General features: G+C 42.8%; 1 protein-coding gene across 1 annotated transcript; it reads right to left on the bottom strand.

The window, feature by feature from the left end:
- Nucleotides 1–6,586: 6,586 nt before the first annotated feature.
- On the bottom strand, nt 6,587–9,517 carry LOC120049663 (RNA-binding protein 4B-like). The gene is made up of 4 exons (XM_038996008.1): nt 9,407–9,517; nt 8,479–8,906; nt 7,713–8,368; nt 6,587–7,395 (listed from the first exon to the last, which is right to left on the bottom strand). The coding sequence occupies exons 1-3, from the start codon at nt 9,499–9,501 to the stop codon at nt 7,737–7,739; spliced, it is 1,155 nt and encodes a 384-aa protein (XP_038851936.1). The 5' UTR covers nt 9,502–9,517; the 3' UTR covers nt 6,587–7,395; nt 7,713–7,736.
- Nucleotides 9,518–16,117: the final 6,600 nt, after the last annotated feature.

Genomic DNA, 16,117 nt, shown 5'->3' with positions numbered 1-16,117 from the left:
AACTGTTTCCAATAACGGATAAAAACAATGTGAAGCGCGTTCCAGTTCACGCGCACCAAACAATAGAGTCCACTTGGAGTGACCCTTACAATGAACAGCCCTACTTCTTCATTTCTCAAAAGAAAAACAACAACCAATTTCTAAAGACTGTTGACATCTAGTGGAAGCCATATGAACTGCAACCAGGTTCCTATTAAATAATAGAAAACCATTGGGAAATACTATGACCTCAATTTTTTTCCCGCCTGGATGGTTTGTCCTCGGGGTTTCACCTGCCAAATCAGTTCTGTTATACTCACAGACATTATTTTAACCGTTTTAGAAACTTTAGAGTGTTTTCTAACCAAATATATTATATGCATATCCTAGCTTTTCATCCGGATGTGAAAATACTGCCCCCTATCCCACAATATTGATGTTAAACATTGTATAATCTCTCGTGGACAGGAAGTGACAAACTTTCACAATAATTTTACTTCTGGGTAACCGAGATTAAACATTCTGTAAACTTAATCATACTGTTGACTGTATGTAGCGCCAAGCCATTGGGACCTCAAGTGTAGTTTTTCATATCACTCCGCAAGTGTTACTAAGACTGTTACGTTATTATATAAAATGTGAAACTAAAGCTTCTGAATATTGCCCTTTTTCATGTAGTTCAAGTATCAGTGTTCAATGAAAGATGGGGTAGGATCATATGGTTTTGTAACTGTTTTGTAAATGTTGACTATAATAATAAATATGTTTTTATTTGATTATTGTGTTACACGTCGTATACTTGCCAAAGCCTTTAACAAGTAATTCAACTTTTATTTTGCAAGGCACCAAGGTTTCTGGACCAATCAGACGGCCCTGAATGTGTTTGCATTTGGTGAAGGGTCAGGGAGGTACATAGAGTAGCTTCGGGATTGTATTCAGACCCCTTGACTTTTCCCACATTTTGTTAGGTTACAGCCTTATTCTAAAATTGATTAAATAAATAACAATTCTCAGCAATCTACACACAATACCCCATAATGACAAAGCAAAAACAGCTATTTTTGTTTTGCTCACTATTACAAATAATAGATACCTTATTTACATAGGTATTCAGACCCATTGCTATGAGACTTGAAATTGAGCTCAGGTGCATCCTGTTTCCATTTATCATCCTTGAGATGTTTCTACAACTTGAATGGAGTCCACCTGCGGTAAATTCAATTGATTGGACATGATTTGGAAAGGCACACATCTGTCTGTATAAGGTCCCACAGTTGACAGTGCATCTCAGAGCAAAAACCAAGCCATGAGTTCGAAGGAATTGTCCGTAGAGCTCCGAGACAGGATTGTGTCGAGGCACAGATCTGGGGAATGGTACCACAAAATGTCTGCAGTATTGAAGGTCCCAAAGAACACAGTGGCCTCCATCATTCTTAATTGGAAGAAGTTTGGACCCACCAAGACTCTTCCTAGAGCTGGCCGCCCGGCCAAACAGCAATCGGGGGAGAAGGGCCTTGGTCAAGGAGGTGATGAAGAACCTGATGGTCACTCTGACAGAGCTCTAGAGTTCCTCTTTGGAGATGGGAGAACCTTCCAGAAGGACAACCATCTCTGCAGGACTCCACCAACGAGGCCTTTATGGTAGGGTGGCCAGACGGAAGCCACTTCTCAGTAAAAGGCACATGACAGTCTGCTTGAACTCTTTGGCCTGAATGCCAAGAGTCACATCTGGAGGAAACCTGGCACCATCCCTACAGTGAAGCATGGTGGTGGCAGCATCATCCTGTGGGGATATTTTACAGCGGCAGGGACTGGGAGACTAGTCAGGATCGAGGCAAAGATGAACAGAGCAAAGTACAGAGAGATCCTTGATGAAAACCTGCTCCATAGCGCTCAGGACCTCAGACTGGAGCGAAGGTTCACCTTCCAACAGGACAATGAACCTAAGCACACAGCCAAGACAACACAGGAGTGGCTTCGGGACAAGTCTCTGAATGTCCTTGAGTGACCCAGCCAGAGCCCGGACTTGAACCCACTCGAACATCTCTGGAGAGACCTGAAAGTAACTGTGCAGCAACACTCCCCATCCAACCTGACAGAGCTTGAGAGGATCTGCAGAGAGGAATGGGAGAAACTCCCCAAATACAGGTGTGCCAAGCTTATAGCGTTATAGCCAAGAAGAATCAAGGCTGTAATCACTGCCAAAGGTGCTTCAACAAAGTACTAAGTAAAGGGTCTGAATACTTATGTAAATGTAATATTTCAGTTAAGTATTTTTTATAAATTTGTAAACATTTCTAAAAAACTGTTTTTGCTCTGTCATTATGGGGTATTGTGTGTAGATTGATAAGGGGAAAAAACGATTTAATCCATTTTAGAATACGGCTGTAACTTAACATTTGGAAAAAGTCAAGGGGTCTGAATACTTTCCGAATGCACTGTAGATCCAGACATGTGTGGAGAAGTAGCGTGCCGTTTGGCCTGAGGAAGGCGTCTGGGTAGCCAGGCAAAGGGCCACTAGCTCTGAGGAAGTTATGGCTCATCTGGACTTGGGTTTGGTCCTGTCAGTTCTCTTGTGCTCATCCATCCGCAGGAGGTAACCCCGTCAGCCGCCCCTCCTGGAAACAGCGATAAACCCCAGAGTCGGACGGAGAGGACCAGTGGATGAGGTATCCGTTTCCCCCATGTGAGTGATCTAGGGAGTGGGTTCTGTTCTTTTGGAGAAGGTCCAACTGGGTTAGAGGCTATGCATCTCGTTCCCCGTATACAGGGCTGTGGACAGAAATAAAAAGAGTTATAACAAGTGGCTAGTGGGCTCGGAAATATCCAGTTATACATTATGTTCACGAATAAGCCATTATAGGGGTGGCAGAGTAGCCTAGTGGTTAGAGCGTTGGGCTAGTAACCGAAAGGTTGCAAGTTCGAATCCCCAAGCTGACAAGGTACAAATATGTCGTTCTGCCCCTGAACAAGGCAGTTAACCCACTGATCCTAGGCCGTCATTGAAAATAAGAATTTGTTCTTAACTTGCCTAGTTAAATAAAGGTTAAATAAAAATAGGTGTGTTGAAGGCGCTCCCTTAATATGACCTTACTAAAGAGCCCCTGAAGTGGAAAGGACCATCAGCTTACCTGTACACAGAGACAGAGGGACATGTGAGCAATGTCCAAGGGGGTGGTGATGTCAACAGGATTCATGAGTGACAGATGGAGCATCCGTTTTAGAGTGGGAACATCATGCCGACGAGAGGTCGGGCAGTCCTCCCGGACAATGGAGAAAACTTGCAACCTCTCTACACGTCTCTGAACCATCCCACATGGAAGAGCTTCCACAGGCTTCCCCTCTCCTGTGCTCACAGTGTGTATAGCACAACCTAGGTAAAGGATAGAGGAAACTAGGAAATAGCACTTCTCAGAGGGTGACATGACACTACAACTCTTTGTCACAGGGAGTAGCAAAATCGAAACAAAGTGGTATATGTATTATTATCATCTTTCTTACCAGCATTTATGCAACTACACACCGACTCACTCAACCCTCTCTTCAAGTTCCCCACAACGATTGCAAACCTGCCAGGCACCCACCTCCACCTCCCCTAGCCTCACTATCAAGTTCTCCCTGCACCCCAGCTCCAAACAAGCCAGGGTTACATCACCCGACTGACAGGAATAGATAAGACTCCAGAGTCATGAACCCAGGTCTCAAAGTGTGTAGTGAGGAACCAGGGCAAACCAGTGGCAGGGTTGAGGGCTGAGTAGAGCCACAGTGTAGGTCTTGCCAGTGCCACACTCAACCAATGGGGCTTCAGCAAAACAGTAAGCCACACCCCAGACAGGAGCATGACCAATAAGCTCACAGTAACAAAATCCATTGTCCTCCAGGACTAGCCTAGAGTATTTTTGTCTGGAAAGCACCTACTCAGGCATCATATGCAGTTCTTTGCCGTTGAGTGTTGCATTTCAATGCCTCTGTACTTCCCCAGTGTTCTATTTGGAAGTCCTTTACCATTCCGTGATCTCAAACAGCTGTGATCATCTTGTGAACGGTGCCTCAAGAAGACAGGATAATTTGTCCATACTCAAGCAAGAAATAAAGTAATCAATTATACATAAAAATAATTTATTCATTTTTGGTAGTTAGATTGGTAAAATAAATACATTTGAAAATCAGTGCTTTGCAGTAATATTTTTGCAGTTGAGCATGTAAGCAAAATCAACACTGATGGCAACAGTAAAAATAGTTTACAAATTTTTTTTTTTTTTTTTTTTTTTTTTTTGTGACAATACATAGAAATGGTGAGCATCGAGGACGACATTTTCCTGATGTCACTTCAACTCAAGGAGTCATCTGGTCAGGAAATGATTATGCAGCAGTCAGACAGTATTCCTTCTTCCAACCAAGTTCCTCCTAAAGAAAGACAAGATTATTTTTTAAAAAAGGTGTAATTTTACCCCCTTTTTCTCCCCAATTTCATGATATCCAATTGCGATCTTGTCTCATTGCTGCAACGGGCTTGGGAGCCAAAAGTAGAGTCCTCCAAAACATGACCTGCCAAGCCACGCTTCTCAACACCTGCTCACTTAACCCGGAAGCCAGCTGCACCAATGTGACGGAGGAAACACCGTTCAACTGACGACCGAAGTCAGCTTGCAGGCACCCGTTCCCCCACAAGGAGTTGCTAGAGCGCGATGAGCCAAGTAAAGCCGCCCCCCAAACCCTCCACTAACCCGGACGACGCTGGGCCAATTGTGCGCTGTCATATGGGACTTCCAGTCACGGCCGGTTGTGACACAGCCCGGGGTTTGATCCCAGGCTGTAGTGACGCCACAACACTGCGATGCCTTAGACCGCTGCGCCACTCTGGAGGCCTGAAGAGATTTCTTTTTACTTCACTTTTCCCCACATTAAACCTAAAATACAAAATGGAACAGAGATGTCTGACCATGGGCCATTGCACTTCCTGCATGAGGACCGATCTGGTAGCGGTGGCACCCATTCACAGCATACATAACCCTGAAGAGCAGTGTCAGAATATCAAGAGGAGCTGAAGTCCACTTCTGTACCAACCTCTGGAAAGAAGACCATGGCCTAGAGGGGAAGAGATGGGAGAAATAGGATGGAAGGCAAGTATCATTAAAAAGGACATGCTAAGCATTGGGGAAGTCTGTTCATCCATACAACTACAAAAATAAATATATTTAGTATATCCAACATGACACTTATTCCAACATTTCATTACTGATACCTACATGGTTACACTATTCTGCTAAATTAATTTCACAATACCTTCCCTAGCAGAATTCCACTTCCGTACCAACCTCTTGTGCAAGGAAAGAACAAGAGGCCTAGATGTGGGGGATAGGAGCAATAAGATGGGGATCAGTTAGATAGAAAAGGATAAAGACACTAAGCATGGGCAAAGTATGTCATCAAATGGGACTTAAAGGTACTAAACATAGGATTTTTATTTTTGTTGCATTGTAATTTCAGAAAATGTCCATAATATATCTGCCGCTAATAGTGGAATGAGTGTTTCAAAGTATTACTTACCCGCCGCTAGTGTTGGCTGTGATATTCGCCTATCATTTGGGAAAGCTGTTTGACTTGTACCATCTAAATCGCTGCGAAATATCTTTTCAAAAATAAAAATAGTTTTTACAGCTGTTTGAAGCTGGTAGACTATTCACCAACTTCAAAAAATTACTTTTGTTTCACTGAAAAGACCATTCACAGCAATTTGGATTGTACAATGATTCACTTCACTATACAGTGCTTATTTTCTCACAAACTGAAATTGAGCGAACAGTGTAGAATTTTACCAACCAGTTAATGACTGGCAGTTTACCTAGTGGAAATCGCTCTAAGTCAGAACAGCTTTCCCATTTTGACACGTGCCGCTTCAGCGGGGAAACCAATAGGCGAATAGCACAGCAAACCACAACACTGGTGGGTATGTAATACTGTGAAACACTATCATTCCACTATTACTGCAGATATTATGGAAATCCTGAAATTACAAAGCAATTTTTTAAAATCAAATCTGTGTAGCACCTTTAAAGTACAATAAATCACAGTTCTGTATAAATGACCTTAATTGAACATTACCTCCACATGTCCATATTGTAGGATACAGCAAAAGACAGCACGACCGTCTCCTACATTGTGTCCACAACACCTATCCACAGATCATGGTTCTAACAACCTACAAAAAGCAGAAGTGCTAAGAATACCAGGGCTTATTGTCCTATGTATCATGGGAGAGGGCATTAGTTAGATCACTAAGCCAAAACATTACATTTATTTAAGAGAATGATGCTGAAGAACATGGAGCATGCAGTGGTTGAAAGATGGAAACTGTGACATTGTAAAATTAAGCATTTTCAGATATCGCAAGAGATTATACATTTGCCACCGCAAAGAAAAAGATGGTAAGAGGGTAATTTCCCCACTACTTTGAATATAAATTTAAAATTGAAAAGCGTATTTTTCAGAATGGACCGAAATGCCATAGATTAAGTTAGTGCTGCTGCATATTGGCTTTCACTGACTGCAATGAGCATTGTCATGAAGCGCCTATAATAACGAGGAAAGATGGGGAAGTTCAAAGTGACGATAGTTCAAATCTGTTTATTAAAAAGCTTTGAAATCAAAAATGGCATCTGTAAAGAAAAGAAAACCATACATAAAACGCAGCTTTGGGGTATCTAGGTATGTAAATCGGCATATAATTGAACACAAAATGTCTAACAAATCAAATTTGCATAGGTAGTTAAATCACTACGCTAACAGTTGCGTCGCAAAACGTCTTGAATACTGGTAAGTACCACCCAAAACCAAGATCACACCAGTTAAAGCGATATTACACTAACACGTTGTTGGACTGATTATGCAAATGAGAGTGTGGTTTATTAATCAAACTGAAGCTAGATACAGCTCTGAAAAAGACATCTGCAGAATCTTCGTAACATTCATGTTTACCAAAATTACATGGATTGCTATTTAATTAACATTCAAATAGTCCCTTCATGAATATCACAGTTTAGAGGGTTTGTATCCATGAAAATGATTTTATGAAGGAAGAAATTTTATGTTAGGTCTTAGGCCAACATAGAGCCCTTAGGAGTACTGCGTCATTTCAAAATAGAATAACACCTCAAAAATACAGTAACCCCCTCTGCCTTTATCCTTTGCCCCAAAACATCTTATGAACCTCGAACAATAAAATCAAGCAGAACAAATGTAAAACAGTTCAAGAAAGAGGACGAAACCGTAGACAAAAGCGTATTTTTTTGTATGGGTGCCCGCAAGCAATAGAGTATCTTCCAGTAAGTCGCAGGTGAACGCAACGCCACAGACGAAGGGGGGGTATAGTGCCACGTGCATCAGGAGACGACGATCTTGTCGGATAATTTAACCCTGGAAAGAGAGCAAACCACACAAGTCAAGCGCATTTTACTCATGGAGGAACGCGCTGAGGTTCAGTAAAACTTCCAGCATTCTTTAAAAGGCATATTACGATTTTACATTGTTCAGTTGAAGCAGATTTGGAGTTTGTAAAAAGCTAAGGATATGGTGAAACAATGCATTTGGAGCTTTTCTAGTCTGGTATTTTAAGCGAGACACTGAACGTCAATGCGAGGAGTCACCCCTAATTCAAACCTTCCACTCCCCATTGTTTTAAGTGAGCTAGAAGTGTAATTGCATAGTGTACTATCCTGTTTCTGATATCTCACCTTGAGTCAAGCACCAGTGTGCGTTCAATACGAGTAGCGGGCAGGAGGGGCCAGAGGCACCCTCTCAGCATAGGGGTCTCTGGTACGTGGTACGCTGTACATCGCTGGCCTGGACAGAGGAGAGAGCCGAGAGCGCTCATAGGAGTAGCCGTTACCTGCGGGGGGCATGGGGGGAGGGGGTCTTCTGATGGGACTGCGATCACGGGCATAGTAGGAGGACGGAGGAGGGAGGGGGCGACGCTCGTACGGGTTGAGGGAGGAGGCCCCAAGGCGCTCCCTAACCATGGCAGAAGGGGGTGGTGGTGGAGGGGGTATGGCGCCAACACGCCTTTCATCTCCATAGCCTGAAAGGCCACCGTAAGGGGCAGGGCGCGCTCTGTACTTCTCATAGTAATCGACCACCCCGTAGCTTTCCCTCTCACGCTCATAAGCACGCTCTGGGAGGTAAGGGGCTCGTCTAGGGGGAGGTGGTGGTGGAGGGGGTCCAGGGTAACCCCCTGACATGCGACCTCTGTAATGCGGGGGCTCACGCATACCCCTGTCCCCAGGGTAGCCACGGGGTGGTGGCCAGTATCCACCCCTATCTGGTGGGGGGCCGTAATCCTCTTCCTCCCCTCTGGGACGGCTTTTTGACATCTGAACGTGAATCCGTTTGCCTAAGAGGAAAACCATGATTAACAGTCAGACAGTGACATGCAAGTCCATATTTAACTTCAGGACTTTCCAACAGTTCAATCGTAAATCTTAATGAGGGTAATTTTCTTACCTTGGAAGTCAGTGTTGTCTAATCCCTTTATGGCATCCTTGGCCTCATCTGAGTTGGACATGTGAATGAATGCGAAATTTTTTATGATGGCACATTCTGTCACTGTTCCATACTCCTCGAACAGAGTGCGGAGCTCATCGCCGTTGCCTTTCTCCACATTGGCCACATGAAGTTTCACTGGACCCTGGTTCTTCCCCCTGCTCGGCTCCACATTGATTGGCCTGCCATGAAGCTTGAAGAGGTGCAGGCTGCGGATGGCTTTCGTTGCAGACTTGCGGTCATCCATGTGGACAAAGGCGTAATTTTTGAACTTTGCACATTCTGTCACTGTGCCATGTTCAGTAAACAGGGCCTCAATCTCATCCTTTTCGACCTCGTTAGGGAGGTTTCCAATAAAGATCTTCACCATATTTATGTTAACGCAGAGCCTGTGAAAGAGGAGAGGCATGTCAATATACCAGTTAGGCTGCAAATAAAGTCGTGATGTCAAGTGAGTGGGCGGCATGGACAGGAAGTGCAATGGTTAACGTTATGTTAGCTAACTAGTGCAATTTAATTCAAACTGGCCGAACAATTACTGAATACTAGTTAGACAAACTTTGTTCAATGTCTAAGTTCACATTTCTAAAGTCTGGTAAGCAAAGTTGGAAAGCGGAGTTAGCTATAGAATATCGAAAGTAGGCAAGACTTCCTCCATCACAGCGTCGACTGGGTGGCTAACAACGTTAGCAAGCCAATTTAGCTAATGTTAGCTAGCTAGCTAAGGACGTTAGCTATGATAGTTAACTAGCTAGCTCAATATAACGACCAAAATAAAAATGTCAAATTCATGCAATACAATTATCGTAAAGCAAGTTCAGGCAGTTCATTTGGCATAAAAAGATAGAAATAAAGAATACATTGCCGTAGTAAGATTCCACAAACTCACCTCACTGCTACTAGGACGACGACACACGTTAACGTTACACCAAACCTTCTTCTATGCGTATAATGGCGGTCCACAAACAAACGTTTGAGGTGCATGAAGCCGATATAACACCTCACGTCCGTTTTTTTTAACAATGCAACAAGTCCCGCCCACTAACAAGTTTAATTGGTGAATGGCCTTGCCAGTAAAATATTCGCCGTCAAATACGCAGCTTGATTGGACAAACTGGCATTAAAAAAAATGAATTTAAGGAGGAGAAAAAAGGGATTAGCTCGTTTTGCAAGGCCCGGTGCCCCGGGTAGGTAGAGTATACATATTTTAGACCATTCCATTGGCCCTTAAGTGAAATCTCCACTTAAACCTGGGAACCGACCCATGCAAAACGAATTGGCCTAATCACAACAAGGTGATTTTCAAATTAATCTTCCGGTAAATCGACTCAATTTTGGTCTTCTTTTTTCAACCCATGTGCTGCTCAGTGCTAACCAATGTAAATAGATGCTCACACGTGTCAGTATACCTACACCCAAATAATTCATTTTCAGACAATTGAAGTTCGAATATTTTATTAATTAAATGAATATTCTCTAAAGTACAAAATTGGTATGGTACATGAATCAGATACCGTAGTTGCATGGTTGTGTTAATCGTGTAATTTTAAGTGTTAGCGTCTAACAAGCTATATAAAACACTAAGGACGTTTATATTTTAATTCATTCATTGCAATCAATGTCATTCTGATAGTGTTATGATTTCTCTAAAAGTGTTTGCTTTCCTATAATTTTTTAAAACAGATATCTATGTGATGCACTGTTGGCTGGCTGTGCTGCCTGTTTCACATTCTAGAATGGCACTCATCCACAACCCCCTAATTTATCTCTTGCTTATGCTGGCTATATTCTATTGTGGCGCGGAGGTGTAGTGTCCTACAGGCATAGGCTGTAGATACATAGAGGGGGGAGAAAGGGCTTGAGGGGGATGCATGTTGATCTGGACAGGGGATGGGACATGGCAGAGGAGGTGAGTGCGCTGACGTAACTTCAGCTCTCGGGCCATCTGGCACCAGGCACAGGGGGTGCAGAAGGCGACCAAGAGGCAGTCGTTGCATATGGTCCCCTACAGGCGGTGGTGGTAGGTGGGGAGGATATGAGACAGATATTAATTAGACAGATGGGTTGTCAGATCATGTGAATACAATGGCTTTCATTCCCATGATCGCATCTCTTCCACTGACCCTATTCAATTATATAATATACGCCATTGGCCCTATTATTGCAGTCATTTTGATTATGTATTTATTGATCTTGTCTAGCATCACCTGACAGCTCTGTGTGTATGAGGCACTAGTTAATTGTATAATAGGAGATGTTACGATATCAGCAAAGAGTAATGTCAGGGGTGTTTCACTCTACCTGGATGCGGTATCTCTCCCTCATGGTGCTCCGGAGGGCCAGAGAAACAGCTGGGATACAGTTGACGAAAATGTCCAGCAGTGGGAGACAGAAACACTCCCCAAAGTCTGTACTCATCTGACATCTCAGGCAGCATGGGCACCAGAACCCAAAGCAACCTGACAGGAGACAGACAGACAAAGTTACTCACACACGCATGCACACACACGGACACACACACACACACACACAGACTCATTAAAAACACTCACAGATCTTCATGTCGTCACAACAGTCACAGATGCTGCTGCTCCACACCCCAGTCTTTATGTCAGCAGGGGCCCGAAACATGCCTGGCTGTATGTTCACTACAGCCATCGGCTGGGGCTGGACTGCCATCACTATGGATATACAGAGGACAATGCAAATCAAAAGCACTGCCAGAGATCTGCCCAGGTAATATGGAGTTGAGTTATATGAGGAACTGAAAATAATATGCATGAATATATATCCACATGAGTTTTGCTGATTCAATACACAATTATTCAATTGTATTTTTGTTATCAGGTTATTCAGCTAAGATACTCCTGGAATTTAAACTTCTGAGGTCACAAAGAATACATCTCCTTTCACTATTGCCAAAGGAAGCAGGTCAGTAGCTAATACAATAGTGTTTATTGGTTGGTATGACGAGCTAAAACTCTAGTAGCAGGCTGGTTGTCAGGAAGTATGTGTAAACTCGGCTCAAAGGGGCGGGTCTGGTCTTTTCACAGTAAACAGAAGGCACGTCTCCTCCCCTTCAATTCATCTCTAGGGAACTGGTAGTCTTGCTAGTCAGATGGGTTGCCTCCCACTTTAACAATGTTCCAGCATTCACTAGTGCTGTTGCCTATGTGTTGCTCTAGGTCTGGGATTTTAGAGACTACGGAACTGGTCTCTCAGAGCACTCAAAACAATTGAAGTTGTGGTTCAATTGTGGTGTGGTTATAAACTGGTTTAGGTACTCACAGAATGGGTCAATTTTGTGTGCGGTTAATGTTCTGATCTATTGTAAATGTCACAGATTTTCTGCTATGATAACTTTAGCATTTACTTTGACGTATTACTATATGCAATGACAGTGTTCAGTCTCTTATTAATAACTTATCAACACCTCTACAGCTGAATATAAAGTTATTATTTCAAAAACACCATCCATCATTTATTTCACATACAAATTACCAGATATACTATATTGATTATCATATAACCACATTAATGGTAATGATTTTGCTAATGATATTTTAACCCACTATATTTTTGTAAACAATTTTTATTTCCAAATTATTTGAAAGATACCTCACATTGCACATCAACATTAATATTGTCTGTTTTCAGTTATGACATAAAAATAAAATTTTACTTATCATCGAAGAACCACAAAATACATCTCAGCCTACCTGCTTCTGGAGGTGATGGTGATGGTCAGGTCTACGGCGTGTCTCGGAGGGGTGGAGATGCAGAAAACAAGGCTGGATACACAGAATTCAATTCACATGGACGGATGGGTCGACACACAGCTAATGATATCTCAGGTGAGCACAGGTTAGTGTATACCTGGGGTTCTCTCTGGCAACCAAATGTATCGGTGTGGTGGGTGGAACCTGTGTGTGTGTGTGTCACTATCACTTGTGCATTGTCATAGGTGAGAGTGGGGTAAGAGTTCATCTTTTACATTTAGAATCGCTACATCAAGGGAAATACAGTATTCTTTCTAACAAAGATATCTACATTGAACAAAAATAGACATGCAACATGAAACAATTTCAAAGATTTTACTGAGTTACAGTTCATATATGGAAATCAGTCAATTAAAATAAAAAAATTGGTCATAATCTAAGGATTGCACATGAATGACTGGGAAAACAGATGTGCATCTGTACCTTTAAAAAAAAGGTAGGAGCGTGGATCCGAAAACCAGTCAGTATCTGGTGTGACCATCATTTGCCTCATGCAGCGCAACACATCTCCTTCACTTAGAGTTGATCAGGCTGTTGATTGTGGTCTGTAGAATCTTTTCCCAATCCTCTTCAATGGCTGTGCAAAGTTGCAGGATATTGGCGAGAACTGGGAACACGCTGTAGTACACATCAATCCGAAGCATCCTAGACACGCTCAATGGGTGACATGCCTCTTGAGTTTGCAGGCCATGGAAGAACTGGGACGTTTTCAGCTTCCAGGAATTGTGTACAGATTCTTGCAACATGAGGCCATGCATTATCATGCTGAAACATGAGGTGTTTCCAAGTGATCTCTTGGCACAAAACATTAAGGACACCTGCTCTTTCGATGACATAGACTGACCAGATGAATCAAGGTGAAAGCTATGATCCCTTATCAATGTCACTTGTTAAATCCATTTCAATCAGTGTAGATGAAGAGGAGGAGACAGGTTAAAGAAGGATTTTTAAGCCTTGAGACAATTGAGACAAGCATTGTGTATGTGTGCCATTCAGAGGGTGAATGGGCAAGACAAAAGATTTAAGTGCCTTTGAACGGGGTATGATAGTATGTGCCAGGCGCATTGGTTTGTGTCAAGAACTGCAACGTTGATGGAATTTTCACGCCCAACATTTTCCCATGTGTATCAAGAATGGTCCACCACCAAAATAACATCTGGCCAATTTGACACAACTGTGGGAAGCATTGGAGTCAACATGGGCCAGCATCCCTGTGGAATGCTTTCGACACCTCATAGAGTCAGTCCATACCCATACAAATTGAGGCTGTTCCGAGGACAAAATATTAGGAACGTGTTCCAAATTAAGGTGTGTTCCAAATATACTCAGTGTAGACCCCCCTGTTCAATATCACTTACCCTTCCATTTCTTGACCAGTTGTTTGGGACAGGGATGTTGTTTGATATGCCAATTCATAGGCAAATTCTCAACATTTGAGGCTACTAAGCCCATTGGTATTTTGTATTTTTGTATTTATTATGGATCCCCATTAGTTCCTGCCAAGGCAGCAGCTACTCTTCCTGGGGTCCAGCAAAATTAAGGCATTTATAAAATTGTGAAAACATTACAATACATTCACAACTGATTTCACAACACATTTAGTGCACCGAGCTGTCTGTTTGAACTACCGGCACACAGTTCGGACACCCATGCATATCCCACAAGACATGCCACCAGAGGTCTCTTCACATTCCCCGCTGTTTCATAAGGTGTATTTTTATCTGCTTTTTAATCAAATTTTACTGCTTGCTTGAGTTACTTGATGTGGAATAGAGTTCCATGTAGTCATAGCTCTATGTAGTACTGTGCGCCTCCCATAGTCTGTTCTGGACTTGGGGACTGTGAAGAAACTTCTTGTTGTCACGGATCCCCCTGGTACTGCTGCTCATTCTATTCACCAGCTCCGGAGGTCTACGTCACCGGCCTTCTACTGGATTCATTACCATCAACCCCGAACTGTCTTGTCTCAATTCGCACACCTGGTTCCCATTCCCCCTGATTAGTATGTGGATATATGTGCCCTCTGTTCCCCATTGTCCTTGTCGGTTATTGTTACCATGTCCGTTGGTCTTGTGAGCACCTGTGCTGTTGTCATGACATTGGCCTGTGGGTAGTCAAAGACACGACACTGTTGTATCGGCTTCCATGCTACGTGTTATTGTGCACTTGTTTTATGGGTCTCGTCCTGTGTATTATTTAGAGGTTTACACCTCACTCTTTTGTTTGGGTGGAGAAAATAAAAAACCCTATTACGTATTCCTGCGCTTGTCTCCTATCATTATACAGCGTGACACTTGTTGCATGTCTTGTGGGGTAGGTATGAGTGTCCGAGCTGTGTGCCAGTAGTTCAAACAGACAGCTCGGTGCATTCAACATGTCACAAATACAAGTAGTGATGAAGTCAATCTCTCCTATACTTTGAGCCAGGAGAGATCCCCATCTTAGCTACTGTTGTATCAATATGTCTTGACCATGACCGTTTACAATCCAGGGTTACTCCAAGCAGTTTAGTCACCTCAACTTGCTCAATTTCCACATTATTCATTACAAGGTTTAGTTGAAGTTTAGGGTTTAGTGAATGATTTGTCCCAAATACAATGCTTTTAGTTTTGAAATATTTAGGACTCACTTATTCCTTGCCACCCATTCTGAAACTAACTGCAGCTCTTTGTTGAGTGTTGCAGTCATTTCAGTTGCTGTAGTAGCTGACGTGTATATTGCTGAGTCCGTATGCACAGACACACTTTAAAGATTGAAAAAAGTACCATGAAACTGGTCTGTGAGATGCTTGATATATTTTGCGAGCTCAGACCCAATGTCATCAGATAAGACCTTGAGTGCCTCTGCTACTCTATCATAGCCTATCTTTCGCACCGGTACATTTTTTTGGTTGTTGTCAATGTACCTCTTCAGTGTCATTGTCTATTTTTTATCCCTTGCTGCTGCTAGAATGGACTTCTTCCCTTCTCTCACTACCTTGGTTGCTCTCTCAAGAACCTCAAGAGGGGCTAGACCCCTTCTTGTTTTGTGTTTGTATACACGGAAGATGCATGACGATGTCTGCTCTGAAATAATAAAAATGCACTATCTTGAGTTTATACGCATGACACTGCAAAAACACTATGCATATTATGCATAAAACGGACAAAATGTAATCATAATTTGTTTTGGGAATGGCGGCCATTGGCTCAATTTAACCCAAGGCAAACATTTTGACTCTATTAGCCAACACCGCTACAAGGATGCACTTTCATGCTAGGTTTAGGACCTGATATTGTAACTTATAGAGACCCCAACTGATGTACAAAACAATCTACTTTGGTGTAAATACAAGCACCATGAACCATATAACACAAATTAATTTGACTTTGTGAAAATCCGACGTGTCTTCAGCTCCCGAGACATCTGACACGAGGCACAAAGCCTGCAGAATGTGACCACTAGGCAGTTATCACACATTGACCCCTATAGGGAAGAGAGAGAGAAATTCAGGAACAGGTCAAGGACATGTCTGTAATGGACAGTTGTGATGACATTCAGCCCACTACCCACCCAATAGGGCAGCGCACAATTGGCCCAGCGTCGTCCGGGTCAGGGTTTGGCCGGGGTAGGCCAATTTAAGAAATTGTCTGCCGTTCATACAGAGAGAGAATTTAAAACTAGAACTAGCGCTAACTAGAGGTTTTCCCGGTATGGTTACTTGGTCAGGAAAAACTCCTAGCTGTAGTTGTCATGACACCTGTTGTATTTACCTGGATGTGGTAACTCTCCCTCATAGAGCTACTCATAGACAGAGCAACAAATGGGACTGGGGCACAGTA

This window comes from Salvelinus namaycush, chromosome 6, assembly GCF_016432855.1.
Source record: "Salvelinus namaycush isolate Seneca chromosome 6, SaNama_1.0, whole genome shotgun sequence".
NCBI classification, from domain to species: domain Eukaryota; kingdom Metazoa; phylum Chordata; class Actinopteri; order Salmoniformes; family Salmonidae; genus Salvelinus; species Salvelinus namaycush.
Note: the sequence above shows the minus strand (reverse complement) of the source record. Positions and strands in the feature narration are given on the sequence as shown.